Raw genomic sequence first — 25,103 nt, 5'->3', positions numbered from 1 at the left:
AAAAAATTCTACATGAAACCATACATTTATGAATTACAAACATATAAATATACTTAAATATAACCCATAAAGCAAGTATAAACTTAAATTTCATAAACATGTCAGATATAAATAAAGAGATGACGCAAACACAGTCAGCATCTTTGATGAGATGCGACCAAAACAAATCCATCTACAGATTATTCCACATGTTATAATGAATCATCAGCTAGTATTACTGCGTTGATAAACTCTTTTTCAATATGCACTTGTGATCTGTCATGCACACGAGCCCCGACTGTGCATATTTGGGTAATATCTCGTACCCGTGAAGCCTCCTCCGCGCCCGTGTCCCTTCCTCCTCTGCAGGATGAAATAAGGGTTCGCCCGCTCGCTCACCCACAGCGCGTTGGCCAGTAACACCTCCTCCGGGATGATCCACATGGCTGCACGGGCGCTTTCACTCAGTATATGCGGCGAATGTGTGAGTTTTAATCATGCCAGAATGAACGGGACTCCAGCCGATGTTTGTCTGCATGAGAGCCGCCCAACTCACTGCGTGCGAAACCAGCCACCGTGGAGCCAAAATGGCCTCCTGAGCAAATGGAACTTCAAAATAAAAGTCTTTAGCACCGTCTTCTGCTTCTTCTTCTTCTTCTTCTTCTTCTTCTTCAATGAATTTTATTGGCAGCTTCCAATCTTTGTACATTACCGCCATCTGCTGGATTGAGGTGTGATCACATTGGAAGTCATAAATAAATGTGTATATATTAATAATTGAAAAAAAAAGGAGTTCAGAGCCCAAGCTTCAGGTAGCGCTGCGTGTCCAGCTCCTCCAGCTTTAACCTCAGCTCAACCTCCAGAGAAAAAAAAGGTATAATTAAATTGGGCTAAAGTCTGCTAGTTGTGTTTCTTTTAGAAACTCTATCGCTGCTTTGGTTGTAGACTGTGTTCCAGGTAACAGGTTGCTCAAAGTAACAGAGTTTTTTGTTACACTCCTAAATTTTTCTCTCTCTTCAGAGTATTGCCTACATGTCAGAAGTACATGCTTCACGGTTTCTGTTTCCGTACAATATGGGCACATTCCTGTCTCATGTTTCCCTATTGTGTGTAATCCTAACCTTAGCCTGGTGAGCCAGGTTTCCTACTGTCTTGAAAGTGAGCTGATCATTTAACTGTTACATGCTGTTGAATACTATATAAATGCCTACCTTTCCCCCCCTTATCCCATTTATCTTGCCAGAGTTTATGAATACCATCTTTAATTATTGTTTTCAATTCTGATTTGCTGAGTGGAACCTGTACTTTAACTTGTTCTGCTTTAAGTGCTTCTTTTGCCAACTCGTCTGTCATCTCATTACCCACAATACCTGTGTGCGCTGGACCCCAAGTGAACTTCATCTAAAAGATCCTGTCTACATGCAGATTTCCCAGTCTGGATGCTAATTAGGGAAGACATAGAGTACGAACAAATAACAGGTTTACTTGATTTCCCTTCTTCTACCTGCAGAGAAGATTGATAGATGGTTTGAGGTTCTTTTTTGTAGTATAACATTATATTTAGGAATTTATACAGCCAACCCCGTTTTACCTGCTGGTTCTTTGGATGCATCTGTAAATATTTGTACTGTGTCATTACATTAGATACTGCTGTACACTTTGAAACGTTCCTGTCTTGATAATATTTTGAGCTTCCAGATTCACTACAGGATAGCAGAAAAACCAAGGTGGAATTGTGCTCAAGTTAACATTTTTGCTGCAAGGTATAGTACTGATTCCCATGTCATCTGCCTCTTTATTGCTGTTCCATCCAAAACTGCTATTCACAGTGCGACCATATTCCCAGCATTCTTCTAACACCAGTTTTGTAGGATGTGTAAGTTTCAAGCCCTTGTAAATTTACCCAATATGCTAGAGAAAGTTTTAACCTCCTAAGATTTAAAGGCATCTCCCCTACTTCTTCTTGCAGTGCTGGTGATGTTCGGAGGACTCCACTAAACAGCCGGAGAGCTTTGGCCTGCACCCTGTCCAGTTCAGCTAATGTAGTTTTTGCTAGTGTTTTGTATACTGTACATCCATAGTCAAACACTGATCGGATTATTGCAATATAAATTATTTTCAAAGAAGATCCTGACGCCCCCCAACTGTACCCAGAAAGACACTTCAAAAGATTGATTGCTTTCTTACATTTGTCTACCATTTTCTGAACATGATTTTTAAAAGTAAGTTTACTATCAAACCACACACCAAGATATCTTAAGTCATTAACCTGTTTGAGAGATTGTCCTTTTATCTTGAGATCTATTGTGGGTATTACACTTTTCTTAGAAAAACAGATGAGTTGCGTTTTTTCCACTGAGAGGTGGAACCCCCAGTCAAATGACCATTTTCCAACCTGATTAAATTGCTGTTTGCATCCTTTGCTGTAAATTGTCAATATTACGGCCCCTTACCCACAACGCTCCATCATCTGCATATAATGCCCTGTTTATCCTTTGGTTCACTTCATCAAACACATCATTAATCATTATATTAAAAAGAATTGGACTGCATACACTACCTTGTGGGTTGCCATTTTCTATTATGTATGTGCTTGATGACTCCGACCCTATCCTGACTTCTATGGTTCTACCCTTTAAAAAATCTTTGATCCAATTGAACATTTTACCTCCTATTTCCATTTTATTCAACTTAAATAAAATTCCTTCTTTCCACAGCATGCCATAAGCCTTCTATAAATCAAAAAAGGTTGCCAAAACATTCTTTGTTAACTTGTGCTTTACGTATGTCATTCTCCAGGCAGATTACCGGATCCATAGTTGTTCTTCCATTACTGAATCCACTCTGATATGATGTAATCAGTCCTCTGCTTTCTAATTTGTACACTAACCTTTTAGTAATCATCCTCTCCATGAGTTTACATAGGTTAGACGTTAATGCTATTGGTCTGTAGTTTTTGACATTCATTTTATCCTTTCCTGGTTTCCCTATAGGGACTATTACTGAGTGTTTCCACCCAGTAGGCAGTTTTCCTTGCTCCCAAATTTTGGTATATAAAACCAGTATTACATTTTTTGCCACATCAGATAATTCTTCAATCATTTTATAGCATATCCCATCTCTCCCTGGTGAGGTATTTTTAACACCTATCAATGCTCTTTTTAGTTCAAACAGTGTGAATTTAGCACCATTGATAATAAAACTATTTGTTGTAGTGGTAGTAGTGGTATATCGTATTTTATAAATTTTATACAGTGTGCTCTGCAAATATATATGGTTTATCTGTAAATATATTTGAACTTGTGTTCCACAGCAGCATTAAAATAGGGAGAAATTTTAAGCAGATAATCCGTCGCTTGCTCTCAATGTTGTATTCAGAAGTTTACAAACTTGAATCTGGGGACCCTCAGTGCAGGTGCCCTTATAGGCTAGTGACAAATGGTCAAAAAGTGCTTTAGTTTTCGAGATACCCCTACCGGAGGTAGAACTAAACCCAACAATGTTTTTCTTCATCTCTAAGGTCTCCCATATATGAAATGGATTCTTGGCTAAAAATATTTTACTGCTAAGATTGTTAAATTAACAGATATTGTTATACACCACAAAACCAATAAAGGACTAAAATATAGCCTGTCCGTATGGGAGTTAAGGCATATAAACTAATGCAGATCAATCACACAAGCTCTGAGAGCTTTGAAACTTGACATGTTTGTAGTCAGGAAGTTGATTTAACTACTAGAAAAGACTGGATGTGAATATCTTGATGTATGGAATAAATAGAGACATGTAAACACATATCTAAAGTAAGCAGACATGCATAGATTTAATATCTATGCAGAATGTTTTCATTTACTTTGTGCTTGCTTTGCCTGGCATTATCATAGAAACACGTATGATGGCTCGTTGGAAAGGTGGGGTTGTGCTGAATCCAGCAATACCAAATATGTAAATATATGATAAAAGAGAAGTGTTCTGTCACTCAATGTATGAGGTGTCCAAAATGAATGAAAATGGAACACTGACATATTGAGTCCAAACCCATTCATTATCAGTGGTGAGAAGAATGTTGAGAAATTCAAATATAAGAGACATCAAAAAATATTTAATATGGCACCTTGTACTATATGGAAACAAAGATTGAAATCGAATGATAACACCTTACCATAGCACAAACAGGAGACCAGGAGTTTTAACTTAATGAACTTTTTAATAAAACTATAACTTAACTTCACACAATACAACTTAAATTATTAATATGTAAATATATAATAAAAGAGAAGTGTTCCGTCACTCAATGTATGAGGTTTCCAAAATGAAAGAACGCTTGACAAAATAGCCTCAAGTCCAAATCACATTATCAGTGGTGAGAAGAATGTTGACAAATTCATGGTTACTGCAAAGTAACTTACATTAGGTAAGTGCTGATCTATATTTATGATACATTTAATAATGATACATTTCATAAGGCACAGTATACTATACAATTCATATGAACCACAGATCCAATTGAATCAGGTTAACATTGGAATGGAACACCTTTATTAAAATATCGTCACTGACGGGCAGAATCCTCGCATGTCCAAATTTTGTCTATTTCATATTTTTTCACAATTCAATGCTATTGGTCAAACCCCATGTGGTAAACAATCTAAAGTGTTGAAAATAGATTGAGAGCAAATCTCTTAACTCCATTGGACACTTCAACTGTCTGAGAATCCTCGTAACTCCACCTCTTCTTCACTCCGCGGCAGGAGGTTCCACGGCATTTTGTGTCCTCAGGATTTAAAGTCGCAACGATTGAGAAATCCTCATCGAGCAACACATAAAGCAAGCCTTAACTCTGATTTTACCTATTTTAAACTATGATATCAGTTATTGATGTATTTTAAATGTCTACTTATTACTAGGCAAGGCAAGGCAAGTTTATTTATATAGCACATTTCATACACAATGGTAATTCAAAGTGCTTTACATAAAATAAAGTAAAATAATCATGAAGAAAAATAATAAAAATAAAGACAAGCAATTTTAAAACTTTTAAAATTATGAAAAAAAACTACTTAACTAAAATGAATTTAAAAACAGTTAGAAAATGATTTTACATAAAAAAAGTGAAAATATAGTGCAATCAGTTTGGACATTGCACAGTGCTCATTTAATAAATGCACAGCTAAACAGATGAGTTTTGAGTCTAGATTTAAATGTTACTAGTGTTTTAGCACATCTGATCTCTTCTGGAAGCTGATTCCAACTGCAGGCAGCATAGTAACTAAAGGCGGACTCCCCTTGTTTTGTGTGAACCCTTGGTATTTCTATCTGACTCGATCCTAGTGATCTGAGTGCTCTGTTAGGTTTATATTCAGTGAGCATATCTGCAATATATTTCGGTCCTAGGTCATTTAGTGACTTATATACGAGTAAAAGTGCTTTAAAATCAATCCTAAATGTAACTGGAAGCCAGTGTAAGGACCTGAGGACTGGTGTGATATGCTCAGATTTTCTGGTTCTAGTCAGAATCCTGGCAGCAGTGTTCTGGATGAGCTGCAGCTGTCTAATGGTCTTCTTGTGAAGGCCGGTGAGGAGCCCATTACAATAGTCCACCCTGCTGGTGATAAAGGCATGAACAAGTTTCTCCATGTCTTGGCTGTAAACAAAACATCTAATTCTTGCAATGTTTTTGAGATGATAGTATGCTGATTTAGCTACTGCTTTGACATGACTACTGAAACTCAGACCGGTCTCCAGAATCACACCAAGATTCCTGACTTGATTTTTAGTTGTTTGACCCCTAGAGTAAAGGTATGCATTCACCTTGAACACTTCATGTTTGTTTCCAAATGCAATGACTTCAGTTTTTTCCTTGTTTAGCTGAAGAAAGCTCTGGCACATCCAGCTATTAATTTTATCAATGCATTGGCAGAGGGAGTCAATAGGCGGATCTTTTGTGACGTCATTGTTTATGTTTGTCGCGTTGCATCATGGGAATCGTGTGGCAGGAAACACCGCTAGATACCTGTAATTTGATTGTTTTGCACGTTAGGAGGAGGATTTAGAGAAGAGGATGGTTCACTCTTGCTGTGTGGTCGATTGTACGGTTAGTTGGGGGCCTGATAAAATGTTTTTTCGAATTCCCTCCGAAAAGGATAGAGAAAAATGAAAGAAATGGTTGCGTGCAATTAGGCGATTGAACCTGGACGGTCCGAAGAAAGCCTGCAGCTTCTGAACGAGTTTGTGAGGCACATTTTGTTCATGGTAAGTCTTAGTGACTATGTATTTATAGAAGATTGAATAAAAATAAATAAAACTGAGTCAAATCAACCGAGTCATATGTTTTCGCTTTCTGATTCAGGTGTCCCAAACCGCAATCCACAGCACCCAGACTATGTTCCTCACATCATTCTGTAGCTGTGCTTTGCTGCAAGCCTCACTAGTACATGCAGCATTTGTAAGTCCTATCCTGACAGCTGCTTCTACTTTAAACATTAAAGCTGCTACACGACTGCATGTTTCTCCAAGACTGGATTTGAAAGAAGGAGAAATGTGTAAGCTGTGATATACAATTTTTCACCATTAGTACAGACGCCATTGAAAGTCTCACACTGAAAACAATTGAATTGGTACAACAGTCACTACATTTTCAGTAAATAAATAAGTAAATAAGAACACTGATCAATGAAGACTTACCCGGCTTTGCAGTCGCAGTGAGCAGTGATTATTTCGCCGTTCTCTCTGGCGATCACCCACGGGAGATGCGAATCATGCTGTGACTCTGCTTGGCCAGGTCTAACCTCTGCTTTTAGCACGATCACTGCTTTCTGTTTGGCAGAAAAGATTGGCCCAACTTTTCGAGAAACAAAATAATCATAGGCCTTCAGACTTTTGAAAGCCTTTAATCTTTCATGAGTGAAGGGTCCAGGGGTTTCTATTAAATAAGAATAAATGTCTCCCCAGCAGATTGGTGGCCAAGACACGGGCGAGTCGGACCAACGTTTTTTGTCATCCCAGATCTCATATGGGCTTTGAATAGCTTCGATTTTGTCACCAATACAAATTTTGAGCTTCTCTCCAAACCTCCTCCGGTCTTCAGATGTTAAAGTGCTTATATATTGAGGATTTTGCCCGCTAAAGGCCCGTTCACACCAAACACGATAACTATAAAGATAACGATAAAGATATAGTTCTAAAAATCGTTCTCAATATTAAAGAATAGCAGAGTCCACATCATAACTATAACGATAAAGAAACGATATCGTTGGAATCACTTTCAGAACGATTTTTCCCCCTGATGAACGATAAAACATTGCCAACCAATCAGAATCAATCCTGCTGTAATGAGCTCGAGAATTTAAAGCAGCAGAAGTGCCGTGTCCGCTTAAAATACACAGACAATATCGTTCGCTGGTGTGGACGCTAATATCGTTATCTTTATAGTTATTGTGCTTGGTGTGAACGGGCCTTAACTCACTTGAAAGTGCTCGTTGCGTCTTTACAGCCCGCCATACTGTTTGTTTTGTTGCCACACAACCACTCCCGTATGCGTACAAAGATGTCATCAAAGATCCTCCTATTGGGCTGTAGTAATTTGGAGATAAGGCTAGGTAAATCTGGGTATCATCAGCATAGCTGTGATAGGCAATTTGGTTCTTTCTCATTATTTGACTTAGTGGAAGCATATACAGGCTAAACAAGAGCGGTGCAAGAATTGACCCTTGTGGCACTCCACATGTCATGGACGTCCACTTAGACTTATGATCTCCTAGACTCACATAATAGCATCTCCCTTCTAAGTATGACCTGAACCATTTGAGTACAATCCCAAAAAGCCCAACCCAGTTTTCCAGTCTCTGTAGAAGTATGTTATGATCGATAGTACTAGGGTTATTATTACTAGGCTTATTATACATGTGCATTGAAGTTTTAAAATGTATCTAATTTCTAATTCTACTTGTATTGAATTAAATGTTTTGGATACCAGCATTAAATTATTGTTTTATTATTATTTTACTGACTCAAAGTTGGCACTGTGCATGTAAAATGCCCCAAGTAGGCTCACAGGTTTTATTTATGGGAAAAAAAAGGTCTGTCTACTGGCGCCAAGAAAGCCTATCTTTGCATAACTCTTTTTCATTTCTTACAATAACGAATGAAAATTGTTAGGTTAGATACATTTGAGTAGGCTTGTTTTGTTAAAAATCCATAGCTGTAATGCTTTGGTAATGCTCCACACAGCTGTAATGCTCCACACAGCTCACGCTGAAAAGCGACGCAGTGCCATACTCGGAGACTGGCCCCATTCTCTCTTGCACGGCTGCTTCGCTAGCATCATCGGATGCCTATCAGAATCCAGGAGTTAAGACCGCAGTTTGAGCCAGTGGCTTGAATTGATATGGCTCAGGCCCTGGCCCTGTGTCCTCAGACACCTCGACATCCTCCACTTCAGGTGAAGGTGAGGGAGAAAAGTCCTCTACTTCAAATGAACGCCCTGTTGCAAAACTACTTGCGTCACTAGAGTCACTCTCCATTTTAGCTACTCTAACAGCAGCTGTCAATTAATCTGTCACTGAGGGTCTCAGGTTCAAGCCCCACCCGCTCAGCCCTGCCCTTGGTTTGTCCCCTCTATCTCCGCTGTGCTCTGCCCACTTTTCAGCATTTTTCAAATATTGGCTCTGACCAGGGGTTTAGTTACCCCTTAAAGCCTTATCTCTTGTCAAAAGGCTCGACACGACCGCAGACTTTGATGAACACTGCTGGCAGCAGCGACGTCTGTGTCTGTATCATTCTTATCAATGAGTGCATAACCTCGTATCTCCCCGCTCCCAAGTCATAAAAATCTCGTATCTCAGATTAAACATGATTTTGTCCCACCCTCTTTGTTTTTTGATGATGGAAGCATAAAGAAGACAACAGCAGCTGCCAAGTGTAAAAGAACCATCAGCATATATCATTGATGGCATGGATCTTCTTCAAATGCTCAATGATTCAGCCTTTCAAACGTACAATGACCTGGGTGAGTGTGTCTGGAAAAAGATCGCAACTTTAATGGGAAAGGAAGGTAACAGCTGTGTCGTTATAGTTTTTGATAGATATGACCACCAACACTCAATCAAAGATCTTGAAAGACAAAGAAGAGGCACCAAGATGGGCATCCCAGCACCAACCTGGATGAGCTGAGGTGTCAGCAGCAAATCTACCCCCAACAGAACCCCGAAATGTTTCAAGAGGGTCTGGCTGTAGGCTTGTACTTGCACTCTCAGACTTGCACACTCAGACATTTGCACTTCCGCTAGTGACATCACTTGCAGTCTTTATTTTTTATTTTCTTTATTTTTTTTATTACTTTTCGTTTGAATTTCCCAACATTTTATAAAGCCAGGTGGTGAAGACAAGAAAAAAGAAACTAAATTACAATGTCACTTGCAATTGCTACTTGAACTCTCCGCTACCTGTGACTTCACTTGCAATCAACACAAATCGTGCATGTTGCCAATGGAGACAAGACACTGTGGTGGTGATTAAATTATTAAAACTAATTTAGTACTATAACGTACAGGGTCCTGCAAGAAAAAGACAAGATTGGCAAATCCATGGCCAGAACACCAGAATATGAACATTTGCACAAAGTCTCTAGCTAAGCGTAGAAAAAAAAACACTTAACATGGCTTAATATATTAAGATGCTATTAAAATATCAAATTAAATGTACAGTTCATTAATATAAGGAATATGTATATAGTATTTTCCCTAACATACCGCAAAATGTGGCATAATGGACATAGATGAGAAAGGCCAAACTCATGCTTCTCTACTTTATTAAAATACATAACTAATATGTACAGGCAAGCAGGTGAGCCCAGAATAAACGCAACACGCAAAGTTTCACATTAAGCATTTTTCCATATAGAATAAACTGTCTACAACTTGTTTATATCACCATACAACATATCACATTGAGCGTTATGTTGTATGGGAGGACAAAGTTTGCACATTGTGTTCATAGCCATCTGCTTGCCTTGCAGTACATTGAATAATAACTATATATCGAATTTGATCTTTTAATTGAACTTAATGTGTCTGAATACATTATGCCATATTAAGTGTTAGGTTTTTTCTACAGGAGGAAAACGCTTAACAAAAGACTTTGTGCATTGCGTTCATATTCTGCTGTTCTGTGGCCAAGGTCTGTGCTTGTCTTTTTCTTGCAGGACCCTGTACGTTATTGTACTAAATTAGTTTTAATAATTTAATCACCACCACAGCGTCTTGTCTCCAGTGGCAACATGTACGATTTGTGTTGATTGCAAGTGAAGTCACAGGTAGCGGAGAGTTCAAGTAGTGATTGCAATTGACATTGTAATTTAGTTTATTTTTTCTTGTCTTCGCCACATGGCAACTGTTATAAAATGTTGGGAAATTCAAATAAAAAGTTATCAACAAAAAGAACAAAATAAAAAATAAAGACTGCAAGTGACGTCGCTAGCAGAAGCAGTGTTTGAGAGTGCAAGTGCAAGTCTGCAGCCAGACCCTTCTCCAATGGTTACCAAAAGCAGTTGATGTTCCAAATGGTTGCTGCTAGAAAACAAACTAAACAGCCTGAGAAGACAGGGCTCATTTCCTCCAGGAGTGTTTGTTTCTTTAGTTAGATTGCCATTTGTTTTAAGACAGTAATTTAAGTTGTATTGTGTGAAGTTAAGTTATAGTTTTATTAAAAAGTTCATTAAGTTAAAACTCCTGGTCTCCTGTTTGTGCTATGGTAAGGTGTTATCATTCGATTTCAATCTTTGTTTCCATATAGTACAAGGTGCCATATTAAATATTTTTTGATGTCTCTTATATTTGAATTTCTCAACATTCTTCTCACCACTGATAATGAATGGGTTTGGACTCAATTATGTCAGTGTTCCATTTTCATTCATTTTGGACACCTCATACATTGAGTGACAGAACACTTCTCTTTTATCATATATTTACATATTTGGTATTGCTGGATTCAGCACAACCCCACCTTTCCAACAAGCCATCATACGTGTTTCTATGATAATGCCAGGCAAAGCAAGCACAAGGTAAATGAAAACATTCTGCATAGATATTAAATCTATGCATGTCTGCTTACTTTAGATATGTGTTTACATGTCTCTATTTATTCCATACATCAAGATATTCACATCCAGTCTTTTCTAGTAGTTAAATCAACTTCCTGACTACAAACATGTCAAGTTTCAAAGCTCTCAGAGCTTGTGTGATTGATCTGCATTAGTTTATATGCCTTAACTCCCATACGGACAGGCTATATTTCAGTCCTTTATTGGTTTTGTGGTGTATAACAATATCTGTTAATTTAACAATCTTAGCAGTAAAATATTTTTAGCCAAGAATCCATTTCATATATGGGAGACCTTAGAGATGAGGAAAAACATTGTTGGGTTTAGTTCTACCTCCGGTAGGGGTATCTCGAAAATTCAGGGGCATTGTCACTAGCCTATTAAAAATGTTAAAGTAAAAAAAAAACAATTCAGTTTCGGTTAATATGTTATTTTATCATATTAATTCTGACACAATTAATAAATAAATAACGACTTACATAATCAGTCTCATTCTGCTTTGTACAGTCTGTTGGGAGCTGTATCGACATACCTGGTTTTCACAATAAATACATCTCCATATAATTCTAATCTGTTTAGATTTTTTTTTAATTAATGTAGTGCTAAACAGATAAATATAATTTGAGTTTATTTTAATTATTTTAACAGCAGAATATTTAAATATTTTCACTAAGATTTAATCTGTTGATGAATTGAATATTTATGCATGCAATGCTCATTTTTGCCCACGTTGTGTTACTATAGTATGCTAAAAAGTGATGCAAATGAAAATAGTCTCAACTAGATTTAAATGGTATAAAGATATTAAATGGTATATGATATAAGGATGAATGAATTATATGAACTTAAAAGAACATCATTGCACTGCAATCTGTACTGGTTATCTTTCTATCAAACAATCAGGAGACTTCCTCAAAAGTGTGTGTGTGTGTGTGTGTGTGTGTGTACGTGTGTTTGTGTGTGTTTGTGTGTACATCTTTATAAAATTTCATTTACAAATCAAAATCTGTAGGTTATACTGAAAGAATGAATGGATCACCAAATCTCCCCTACATATTTTAGTCCTGAATTTATGTATTTATTCCTTTTTTAGGCATTTTCAATAATCATATATTAAACTTAATCATTAATTTCCAACGCATATGAATTGTTGCATAAAACTGACAAATAATAAATGAAACACAAATTAATTCAACAAAAACATTCATTTTTTCAGGCCTGGAACAACACTCATGATATCATGCATTGTAGCATATTGTTATTTATATAGAAAAGACCTGAAGTAACTTCAAAGTGAAGAATATATAAAAATAAAAAGTTAAAATTCTGTTTTAATTTAAAACAATTATTATGCCTGAGATATCAAACATTTTCTCCTTCACTGACAGCGGTAATGATCTCCGTGTCAGACTGAAGCACCAGAAGCACCAGATCAAGAGCTCTCCTTCAGACTTCACAGTCACGTTATCATACACCATCATACACCCCAACTCCATCTGCATCCTGTCATATGGCTTCTCCATCTTTATAAAGTCTCATCTGATGTGAAACCCTCTGCTTTAGACCCCACCGACCTGCTGTTCATCATCAAAGTGGAGACGTAATCCATCCGGGCTTTGGCCATCTGCTCCTGCTCCACACCTTCCTGTGGGTTTTCCATCTCTCTCTGTTTAGATTGATGAAGCTGCTGGATGCAAATGAGTCTGGTGGTTCCTGCACCATGCAGCAACTTCCCATCTGTGAGAGCTTGGTGCAACCGATGAGCGCAGCTCCAAAACTGATCCTCCAAGCTTTGTAGTTTAGCAGATACATAGCTGCTTGTGACCGCCGTGCTTGCAGTCATGATGCTGACCTCGCTGAAATCTCTCTGTTGACTGACTGTAACTCCCTGTCCCACACAGTTCTCGTCAATCTGTGTGATGTACGAAACCGGAACAACGCCTGTACAAAGTCCTTTAAAAAGCTGCTTTAAACACCTTCAATAACAAGGGCGTTTGCACCAAGAACTCTCTCTTTGAGTTTCACGCCAGCCATGCCACTCACAAGCACAAAATCTATGCTGAATCCTTTCAGTTTTCTTAAGGCATTCTCAATCTAACGCTCTTCCAGACTCACGCCAGACATGTTAGCACGATCCGTGATGTACATGACATTCCCAGGGCCTATTAAAACCCATATGGTGATACTTCTCGCACAAATCACCGCTCACCAAAGCGATATTTACCGCCTGACCCTGACATCCATGTGCAACATCTTTCTGTCCTAGATCGCTGATTTTAGAGCTGAAGAAGGTTTGCAGTCCTTTAGTTTCTGGCAAGAAACTTTTGCCGATTGTTTGCATACCACCAAAAACAGCTCTAGTCCTTTCCTCATGGCTGTTTTGATATCCATCACAGTTGTTCCTCTGCTTAGACACTCTTATGCAACTCTACTCCAGCCTCCAGCCAGAAACAACAGCGCGCCCGTCCGGGAGTGCAAGAGCTTCTGCTGGGCCTGCAGAAGTTGTCTGACTGAGCCGTCCAGCTCGATACACTTAAGCAGCCGTGAACAGGAGCTAACCAACATCACATCGCCAGCGTCTTCATCCTGGATAAACTTGGGCCGTTTGTTGGGACCCAGAAAGCCATGTGTGGTGCCAGCTATGGCCTCTAACAGCTGGAGTCCGATGTTGCGGCGCTGAGTGACACTGGCACTTCCACACATCGGTGAAAAAGAAATAATGAGATCCTGGTTTCTTAATATTTACAAAAGTTATTTAGCTGTGTGTTGTGATAGGATTGCTATCGATAGGATTTATAGGATTGAAACCATGTTAAGAAAAATTGATTTTGGAAGGTTTTAAGATACTGCACAGTGAAATACTGTACTACTGACAAACATTAAAACTTTACATCCGACACTGAGAAAACATATAGTTAAGTTGCATTTTTATTACACTTCATACAATAAAAAAAAAATTCTAATAAACGAAAATAATACATTTAAAAAGTTTTAAAGTTCCAAAAATATATCAACATTTTAGCTGTAAAATATTATTATTATATTTATTATTATTATATTATTATTATTGTTGTTGTTGTTATTGATATTATATTATTAATATTATTAGAACTGCTCGTGGTTCCAGCAAACCCATCGTTTCATCACAATTTCCCCATCCAGTTAGGCACATCAACCATAACTCCTTCAAAAACAGCCAGAAACCTTGAAGTTATGATTGATGATCAGCTAACTTTCTCAAACCACATTGCTAAAACTGTCCAGTCCTGCATATTTGCCTTATTCAACATCGAGAAGACCAGGCCCTTTCTTTCTGAACATGCTTCACAAGCTCTTGTTCTGTCCAGGCTGGACTATTGCAATGCTGTTTTGGCAGGTCTTTCAGCCAGTTCTATCAAACCTTTACAATTAATCCAGAACATGGCAGTAGTATATATTTTTAATGAGCCGAAAACAAAAGAATACACGTCACACCTCTGTTTATCAATTTGCACTGGCTACCAATAGCTGCTTGCATAAAATTTAAGGCATTGATGTTTGCTTCCATTGTCCTCATTTGTAAGTCTATTTGGATAAAAGTGTCTGCTAAATGACTAAATGTAATGTAAAAGTATTAAGCTCAATTCATTTTTTTCTCAAGTGTTTGTGTTTTCTTCTCTCAGTGTCAATATAGTAAGATCAACAGTCTAATATTTGATTTCTAAGCCCATATTTAATATGTCATCAAATGGGTGTATCCTGCACACACTTTTCACATAGATTAAAGCATCAAATGCTGCTATATTATATAAAATTAGTAAATCGAATTAATGGTCGACTCGAGGTTATGCAGTCTTATTGGCAAATTAGCTATTGTTGTATTTGAAACATTCACACCCATGTGTGGGTATCATTTTGGATCAAATTTCAACTCAACATCGAGTCGTAGCTCACTAACCCTAAGCAAACCGAAGCTACAAAGCTTCACAGCTGAGCTGCATTGTTTACGTGCTGTGGCCATATTCTGAAATGCGCATGCGCAGCGCACTACAACAACACAAGCGTAACCTGTTTCTAACGGCTCGTTGCTAAGAGACAGATGCCAAACGAAACAAACTGTCAATTACATCTAATAAACCCCGCCCATTGATGTTTGATTGGTAGAATACGTCCTACACAGACAGGCTGCAACTGCTATTGAATCAATCTGCTGTCAATCACTCAGAAGCCACTCCCATTCAAACGAGCTCCAGGAAACCAACGACATTGACAGCGTTTCCTACTCTTGTTTACCAACATTTCATGCAAGCTGCAAAGCTGTGGTTTGATTCTCTTAAACGTTCGACATGGTAAGTAAAGATTCAGTTAATTTTGAAACTTCATAAATGGATTCACGTTAGAAGAAACTAAATAAAAGTAGATGTTCGTTATGCTAAAACGGTTAGCTTCTTTGCGTTAAACCTGCAGAGAGACATTAGCTTCATTTGTTGAGATGAAAGGCATAAACAGTTTTCTATAAATTATAATATGAATAAAACACTTTTATTGAGGTAACATAGAAACTGTTATTCATTACAGTAAGGTTAAATGTGCTTGCTTTAAACTAATTCATCAAACCTACGTTTTGTATGTGTATGTGATCATGAAACTAATCCAGCTCCTAAAATCTCCCACCAAATAGAGATTAGCCTTTAAATAACTTCTGTAAATGCGATTTAATTAACATTTATTTATCCTTGCAGAAGAAGATTGCTGTTAATTAACACCACTGCAAAAAAGACGATATATATATATATATATATATATATATTATAACATATACACACAGTATATGTGTGTGTGTGTGTGTGTGTGTGTGTGTGTGTGTAAATTAGTTGACAAAGAAAGCTTTTTTTTTTCTTTTTTGAAAAAGAAATGCATATATTTATGTAGTGTGAAGTCTGATCTTTGAGAAAATATAAAGGGTCACTAGCCTCGTCAATTCTTTTACTACTTTTTGTTTGCTTCTTTGTCTGTTTGTTTTTTTTGTTTTTTTACTGAACTGTAACCTATGGTGTGACAGGAAAAAAAAACAAAAAAAAAAACAACTTCTTAGAATACATAAATCGCATGAGAGAGATTTATCTTCATTATTAGACACTTTCATATAGTGCTATTTATTTAATTTTAAATTATAATTAATATAATTTTTCCCCCATGACTTGGACAATTTCAAGACAAACTTTGCTGTCATCCATTCAAAACCGCTGAAAACTATACCATTTTAGATCGAGTGATATTTATATGTCCCCTATTGCAATACTCAACCGTTTGTTAGGTTTTTTTAGATGTTTTGAGATAAAAACAAATCTGTTCACCATAGGATGTTACGTCCCACTAAAGGACAGACATGGTAGCTATTAAATGATTTCTGTTTAATTTTGATGTCAAAGGAGAAAGTTTCAGTTTGATACAATAATATCAACAAAGTTTTTAATAAAAAAGAATAATAATGTAGGTGTTTCGCACCAAAGGACAACAAAACATAACACTGTTGTAGTGGTTCCAAAACAGTTAAATATTTGAACAGTTCTGACAAATTTTCCATGTGCTCGCCATAGGTTTCACGGGGGCTTCAGTAACATGATCATCATGAATGGAGTAGGGGTGGGTGTGTTATTATGTTGCTTCATGATATGGATTTTGCTATACTGTGGATACAAGTCAAGTCAAGTCAAGTCTGCTTTATTGTCAGTTCTTCCACGGCCTGATGGCAGCAGACTAGAGAGGCTGTGTGTCGGGTGTGTGGGATCACCTGCGATGCAGAGGGCTTTGCGAGTGAGACGGGTTCCATAAATACACTGCATAATTTTCCCGCTTATCATGCAGCCACTTACTTGTGTGATAAGTAAATAGTAGTTGTGGTTGTATCAATAACAGACCACTAGATGGCGGGATTGAAGAATTGAGTTGTATTGCAGGGAACCATGCACATTTACATTTATGCATTTAGCAGACTCTTTTATCGAAAGCAGCTTACAGTGCATTCAGGCTATACATTTTTCTTACCTAACATGTTTTCCCTGGGAATCAAACTAACAACCTTTTGTGCTGTTAACACAATATTCTAACACTGAGCCACAGTAACACTACATTTACATGTAGAAATTTAAGTGAATGATACATGGTTCTGCCTTAAGCATGATAGTTATAAGTTTGTGAAATGACTTTCAGTGCCAAGTAAATGTAAAGCAGATCATGAATATACTTAAGATTCACAAACACTAAAACAACAAATCAATGACAGTAAACCAATGCCCCTTCTATTTCTGCCGAAATCCACCGAGAATTTTGAAAAAATAGTTTCATCAAGAATATTGATAAGCACAAATGTTTACAACATTGACAACAATCAGAAATGGTGACTGAGAATCAAATCAACATATTTGAGTGATTTCTGAATGATCATATGACAGTGAAGACTGGGGTAATACTGCTGAAAATTCAGCTTTGATCACAGGAATACAGTAGCCTATTTGTTAAAACATTTAAATAGATAATTAACTAGAAAATATTTTTCTCTACAAAGGGGAACCACTACAGGCATACCATATGTTCCACATTTACACTTAATGAGTCAAACAAAGCACAGTAAAAAATACTTTTCAGGTCTTTGTCCAATCCCTCACCTTTTCTAGTTATATAAGATACAAATATTTTGCCTGTAATTTCTTTTTCATATTTCAATATAATAGCAATACCGCCTGGCTAGTGTAAAATATTGTGATATGAATTTTAGCTTATATTGTCCACCCCTAGAATGGAGTCCTTCAACTAATTCAAGTTTTCTTTGGAATTGGCTGATTTAAAACCAGGACATGCTGACACACCAGAGGACATGGCTCTTAGAGACTAAATGTATTAAGTTCCTACGCTTTCAGAAATATATGCATGAAGAAAATGATTGCCATTTACTTAAATATATACTTGTACAATTATGCCAGAGGTATTATTAACATCTTTATGCTTTTCCTTTTATTTTCTAAAAGTTGTAATTTATTGAACCATGCTTGAGGACAGTCGTTGGACAATTTTGAGATCTAGCTCTGCAGCTTTTATCACAACAGGTCCATGTAGGACAAATAAATTGTTAACCATTTACTGGATTTAATATTAATTATATTAATTTTTATCTTGTGAGACCAAGATAAAAAACCCATGTATGTGTGTGTGTGTGTGTGTGTTTGTGTGTGTGTGTATATATATATATATATATATTAGGGGTGTAACGATACGCGTATTCGTATTGAACCGTTCAGTACGACGCTTTCGGTTCGGTACGCGGTACGCATTATGTATACCGAACGGTTCGTTGGAGTATTTAATTATATTTGAAAAAAAAAAAAAAAAGAGAGAGAGAAATATAATGATATGCGTTCAACAAGGTAGCCCAATAACCCAAACAACGTAACAGGCAACGCCCCTGACACTCCCGAAGAAGAAAAAAACACCATCTTATATGTTTATGTTAGGCTACTCAGCAGGCGCTCGCTCACTCAGTACGCGCTGAAGGCTCGTTGCAAAATAGCCAATGCGTTTAACAGACTAGAAATGAGAAGATCCTCCAATAACCAACAGGTCTGGTGTTTGGGTGCACTTTGGATTCCCTTTAAGCTATAATGGTGATGGCAAGAGAGTGGTGGATAAAAAAACAACGGTATGTCGCATCTGCAACATGACAGGGTACACCAGCGGGAATACAAAAAAAAAAAAAAAAACACCAGCGGGAATATCTGGGATATATGCGTCAGTACTATCTGGGAAAAGACGAAAAAAAAGGAGAAACATGCACGCAGCAAACTATCCCTGCAGCATTTAGAAACTATAGCTTACAGGGAATCCAACCCAAACACCAGACCTGTTGGTTATTTTAGGATCTTATATTTCTGGTCTGTTAAATGCATTCGACATTTTGCAACGAGCCTTCAGCGCGTGCTGAGTGAGCGAGCGCCTTAGGGGCCGTTCACATATCGCTCCTAAAAACGCGTGGAAAACGCTAAGCGCGTCTTTCTCCTCCTTTCCAAAGCGCTCGGGCAGAAGCGCTCATGAGGCGTCTGTCTTTGCTAAGCAACAATGACGTGCTCTCTCCATGAGACGCGGAAATTTCAGCGAAGGATAAATGGATTTGCAGCTCTAAAAATCGCTTGCAGTAGCTCTGCTACTAAATTTATTTCAAAATTGCAATCCATATACAACTATGATCAGCTGATCCTTCATCTTGGCTGAGCTCTCAACCTTGTTACGGGAAAGGATGAAGCTGATTGGTTGGTTCTTGTCACATGACCCGCGGTGCGCTTGCGGCATTCTGAAAAGTTGAGATGTTTTTACATTTTGCTGTATCTAAAACGTATCGAACCGAACCAAACCGAACCGTGACATCAGTGTATCGTATCGAACCGAACCGTGAATTTCGTGAACCGTTACACCCCTAATATATATATATATTAGTGTGCAAATTATTGTAAAATGTGCTAAAATATAGTAAATACAAAAAGAAACACAGGATAGGCAACATTAAGAATGTGTTTTGACACTTTTATCTGTGTCTGCAACAGGACATTTTTTTTTTGTAGTTCAGTTCATATTCTGAATTTCAGATTTTGATGTGATTTATGTAATATTTCCAAAACAAAACTCCGTAAACAATAAGAATATGGAGGACCAAACCTGAAGAAAAAAATAAAAATAAAAAATAATTTAATAATAGGAAAATGTATTTTGTTGTTTAAAATAATCTACTTATTTTTGTATTTATTTATTCTCATGTGTATTTATTTACATATGTACTCATCTATACATTTCTTTATTTGTACCTTTCTGTGTGCAGCATGGAAATGAGGGAGGTGGTGCTTGCATCGCTCCAGTGCACTGAGAACTCCCTTATAGAAGCATTTATAAGACATGTAAGAAAACCATGAAAACACCCCCTGGTGGAAGCATGGCTGAATCTCTCTTTCTGCTTTTATTTTCAAGGCTTCAAGCTTGAGGAAACCCAGCGCCACCACGAACCAGCGGAAGAGAGCAGGTCCCAAACCAGACCTGACAGAGGAACAGAGGCAGGAGATCAAAGAAGCTTTCGATCTGTTTGACACAGACGGGTCTGGAAACATAGATGTAAAGGAACTGAAGGTAAAAAGGGTTTGAGACCTGTAGCCATAATGTTATATTGGTTAAAGGCCCGGAGACAGCATCAAAACTAAATCTAGGAATGACTTGATTGTAAAATCCCATCTGAGTGACTAATCTTATTCCTTACATAATGCCAGCAATGAATTTGCTAAACATATAATGAGTAATTGTCATCAACAGGAATTTAAATAGACTTTTATTATTTTTATTTTTATTAGTCTTATTAATTCTAACACTAGTGAGAATGATTTATTAACCACAAAAGGTATCTACATATATTCTTCATATATGCATTTAAAGGAAAAGTTCACTTAAAAGTGAACATTTGCTAGCCATCCGTATAGATGAGTTTGTTTCTTCATGGGAACAGATTTGCTCATCAGTGGATCCTCTGAAGTGAATGGGTGCCATGAGATTGAGAGTCCAAACTGCTGATAAACACATCACAATAATCCACAAGTCATTGGAAGGACTCAGAAAATACTGTGCACAGCTAAAATTATTTATCTATCATAATTTAAAAAGAAAATGTATAAAATCTGGCAAATGATATATGAGCACCACTTGTTTATTTGCCTGTATTGTTTCACCTCAACAGTAAATGGTTTAAAAATGTTAATAATGTGAATTCATTCAAATATGTGTCCAATATGTGTATATATACTAACAGAGTAAGTGACTTGTTGCCATAGGTTGCAATGCGTGCTCTGGGGTTTGAGCCGAAGAAAGAAGAGATAAAAAAGATGATTGCTGATATTGATAAAGAAGGATCAGGTGTAATCAGCTTTAATGATTTCCTTTCTATGATGACACAGAAAATGGTAAGTCTGCGAGCTGAATTATAATATAACCAATCAGACAACTATCTGGCCACAGTTGCAAACCTCAGGTGTCTACGTGGAAAATGACATCAGTAAAACACCCCGAAAAGAAACACATCAAGGTGATAGGATCTTCCTTTTAAGTGGTGTTATTAGACAGTGAAGCCTTGAGAGAGTTGTTTGCGGTTGCCAAGCAAAGTCTGTTTTTACAAAAGCTCAAAAGTGGCTCATCCAATCAGAATTTAAACTAACCATTTCATTAAGTCTTTTGTTTTAACTTATGCATTCCATAAAATAGTTTTTGCACTGATGCTTTTTAATTTGTATGAATAATCAGAATGTTGATTTGATTCATTTCCCAGCAAAAATAAAATCTTGACCATTGTATACATTACAATAGTGTCTTATTTTTAATAAATGTAAACACAATCAAGTGAGTGATTGTAACCTACCTTTTATTTGTAAACATTTCAATAAATTATCCAACAATAAGCTTAACCACATGGTGATGTAGTTCATAGTCTGTCCACAGTGCACATCCAGCTTTAGCCAGTCGGATTAAATACAGCACTGAATAACACATTTCTATGGACAAAATGCATCTAAAAATAGTAGAGGAAAAAGAAAGAGCAGCTTTAGGAAAAGTATGTGATCCAAGCTGCCCATGTGTTCCTGCAGGACATTACTATGATTTTATTTGTCTTAATTATCTTAATTATTAAAATTTTGATCTAGAGATTTAAACTATATAGCCTACAGTGATTAACAAATTTATTAATAAATCTGCACTGTTAATCTTTATTAATTCTTTTTTTTACAAAAACCTATGCTTTTATTGAAAGCAATTGAAAGCAATTTTTATTTACAATTGAAAATGTGGGGAAAATCTCATTATGAAATAAATGCTTTTCTCAACAAACAAGTTGCCCACAATTATTGGCACCCCTAGAATTCCTAGAGTAAAATATCCTCTAAAGTATATTCCTATTCATATTTACACATTTCAAGCACACTAAAGCCCTATTCGGACGGGACTAGTTTTACAGGGGGTCGTTAGAGAAATATGTGTTTCACAGCGTAATTGGTGTTTTTTGACATCCACATCCATCCTCCCTATTTTCACATTTTTTTACTTCAATGAAATTGTGACTTCGGTTAGATTTTTTTATGAAAGATCAAAACGATTAAGAATACAGATTTATTTCCACAGGCTTCTTTAATCATATTTACAATGTCAGTGATTCTTGCCACAACTGTATATACAGTATAAATATAAAATAGATTTTATTAATTTTATTTCAGTTTTACTATTAGTAATTTTAGTATATCAGGATCAACTGAATTAAGATTAGAAATGTTGTCTTGGCAAGCTAGCTGAATTTTATATTTTATATATATATATATATATATATACACACAGTGGGTACGGAAAGTATTCAGACCCCCTTTCATTTTTCACTCTTTGTTATATTGCAGCCATTTGCTAAAAGCATTTAAGTTCATTTTTTTCCCCATTAATGTACACACAAAACAAACACAGAATTTTTGACATTTTTGCAGATTTATTAAAAAAGAAAAACTTAAATATCACATGGTCCTAAGTATTCAGACCCTTCGCTGTGACACTCATATATTTAACTCAGGTTCTGTTCATTTCTTCTGATCATTCTTGAGATGGTTCTACACCTTCATTTGAGTCCAGCTGTGTTTGATTATACTGATTGGACTTGATTAGGAAAGCCACACACCTGTCTATATAAGACCTTACAGCTCTCAGGGCATGTCAGAGCAAATGAGACTTATAAGGTCAAAGGAGCTGCCTGAAGAGATCAGAGACACAATTGTGGCAAGGCACAGATCTGGTCAAGGTTACAGAAACATTTCTGCTGCACTTAAGGTTCCTAAGAGCACAGTGGCCTCCATAATCCTTAAATGGAAGACTTTTGGGATGACCAGAACCCTTCCTAGAGCTGGCCATCCAACCAAACTGAGCTATTGGAGAAGAGCCTTGGTGAGAGAAACCAAAGATCACTGTGGCTGAGCTCCAGAGATGCAGTCGGGAGGTGGGAGAAAGTTGTAGACCATCACTGCAGTCCTCCACCAGCTGGGGCTTTATGGCAGAGTGGCCCGACAGAACCCTCTCCTCAGTGCAAGACACATGAAAGCCCCCATGGAGTCTGCTAAAAAAACACCTGAAAGTTTCTCTGGTCTGATGAGACCAAGATAGAACTTTTTGGCATTAATTATAAGCAGTATGTGTGGAGAAAACCAGGCACTGCTCATCACCTGTCCAGTACAGTCCCAACAGTGAAGCATCATGCTGTGGGGGTGGGGGGGGGGGGGGGTGGTTCAGATGCAGGGACAGAACGACTGGTTTGCAATCGAGGGAAAGATGAATATGGCCAAGTACAGGGATATCCCATCTTTCCCCAAAAGACTCATGGCTGTATTAGATCAAAAGGGTGCTTCTACTAAATACTGAGCAAAGGGGCAGAATACTTAGAACCATGTGATATTCAGTTTTTCTTTTTCAATAAATGCAAATCAACAATTGGTTTTTTTTTTCAATGGGGTGCTGTGTTTTTTATTATTATTATTATTATTAGTGTTTTAATTTAATTGATAAAAAAAATGAAAATAGTTTTTTTTTTTTTTGGGGGGTTTTTTTTTTTTTAATTTTAGTTTAGTTTTAATAAACAAATGTATTAGTTTAAATTCCATAGCAAAAATAAAAGTCTTGGCGTGGCATACTGTTACTGTGATAAGTGATTTTGGTCATGATGCCCAGTGTGTCATTTATCTTTCACAACAGAGTGAGAAAGACTCAAAAGAAGAAATCCTGAAGGCTTTCAGGCTATTCGACGATGACTGCACCGGTAAAATCTCTTTCAAAAATCTCAAGCGAGTGGCCAAAGAACTTGGGGAGAACCTCACGGATGAGGAATTACAGGTGCGTCTTTCTCCAGATGTGGGGTAAAACACCGAAAGAGGATGTTCCTGTGTGTAAAACCGCACAGACGATTTATCTCTCCCGAGACACTGGCTGGTTAGTCAGTGGGTAGTGAATGACATAAGATCAGATAAGATCCCTCATCACGGAGCAACAGCTGACACCATTAGGAAACACTGCACTTTAACAACATGTTTTTGACTATTGATTTGTGACCTGATTGTGTCTCTGGTTTTTTATTTGGAAAAGGAAATGATCGACGAGGCCGACAGAGATGGTGACGGAGAGATTAATGAGCAGGAGTTTCTACGGATAATGAAAAAGACCAGTCTGTACTGAATCCCTCCATCACTAAAGCCATTATATCTAGAAGCCTCTTTAAGGACTTGAAGTGTTTTGTGTTGCTTTCATTTTTTCTTTTCTACAAGGTTGTAAAAACATTTTAAACTATGCATATTTTGTACAGTATTAAATAAAAATGTATTTGCATCTTTGTGGTCTGTCTCCACATTATGATCGAGCCCAGAAGTGCACAATGGAGAATAATAAACATACCCATGTGTATATATACAAATGTATACAAAATAATTAAAGATGTCCTTGTAGTATATACTTATAAGGGGTAATCATAGAGATTCCGCTCATAGTGCTATTTTTTTATTATTATTATTTTATTTATTGCATTCAGACTTTTAACAGAACATATGTGAAAACATAAAGATCACTTAAATAGAACCTGTCTATCAAAGAGAAGTATGCTTGAAGAACAACACATGGCAAGATCTAATGAAATTCAAGAACGGATGAGGAACAAAATAGTTGACGTATCAGTCCGGAAATGGTTATAAAGACATTTTTAAGGGTTTGGGACTCCAGCGAGCCACGGTCAGAGCCATTATCCAAAAAATAGAGGACACTTGGAACAGCAGTGAACCTTCACAGGAGCGGCCGGCCTACCAAAATTACTCCAAGAGCACAACGATGACTCATCCAGGAGGTCATACAAGAACCCAGAACAACATCGAAAGAACTGCAGGCCTCACTTTCGTCATTTAAAGTCAGTGTTCATGATTCAACAATAGAAAGAGACTGGGCAAAAACAACATCC

The 25,103-nt window shown here is 37.1% G+C and overlaps 3 protein-coding genes across 3 annotated transcripts in view; 1 reads left to right on the top strand and 2 right to left on the bottom strand.

Annotated features, from left to right (window-relative positions):
- The window catches only part of LOC113113811 (TBC1 domain family member 9B), a 30,841-nt gene extending 30,279 nt beyond the window's left edge, over positions 1-562 (bottom strand). The window contains 1 exon segment of the mRNA XM_074559949.1: positions 306-562. Within this exon segment, the coding sequence (XP_074416050.1) occupies positions 306-423 (118 nt within the window). The 5' untranslated portion in view covers positions 424-562.
- Positions 563-12,439: 11,877 nt separating this feature from the next.
- Positions 12,440-13,780, bottom strand: LOC113113308 (Bardet-Biedl syndrome 12 protein homolog). Its single transcript, XM_074559945.1, is given in 5 exon segments — positions 12,440-12,525; positions 12,528-12,600; positions 12,678-13,018; positions 13,229-13,310; positions 13,406-13,780. Coding segments are annotated over 5 exon segments (957 nt in total).
- A 1,471-nt stretch (positions 13,781-15,251) lies between these two features.
- On the top strand, positions 15,252-24,484 carry cetn4 (centrin 4). Its single transcript, XM_026280295.1, has 5 exons — positions 15,252-15,405; positions 20,069-20,224; positions 20,917-21,045; positions 23,858-23,995; positions 24,245-24,484. The coding sequence occupies exons 1-5, from the start codon at positions 15,403-15,405 to the stop codon at positions 24,332-24,334; spliced, it is 516 nt and encodes a 171-aa protein (XP_026136080.1). The 5' UTR covers positions 15,252-15,402; the 3' UTR covers positions 24,335-24,484.
- The last annotated feature ends 619 nt before the right edge of the window (positions 24,485-25,103 follow it).

This window comes from Carassius auratus, chromosome 14, assembly GCF_003368295.1.
Source record: "Carassius auratus strain Wakin chromosome 14, ASM336829v1, whole genome shotgun sequence".
In the NCBI taxonomy this organism is placed as follows: Eukaryota; Metazoa; Chordata; class Actinopteri; order Cypriniformes; family Cyprinidae; genus Carassius; species Carassius auratus.
The sequence above is the reverse complement of the archived record's forward strand: the minus strand, read 5'-3'. Positions and strand labels throughout refer to the sequence as shown.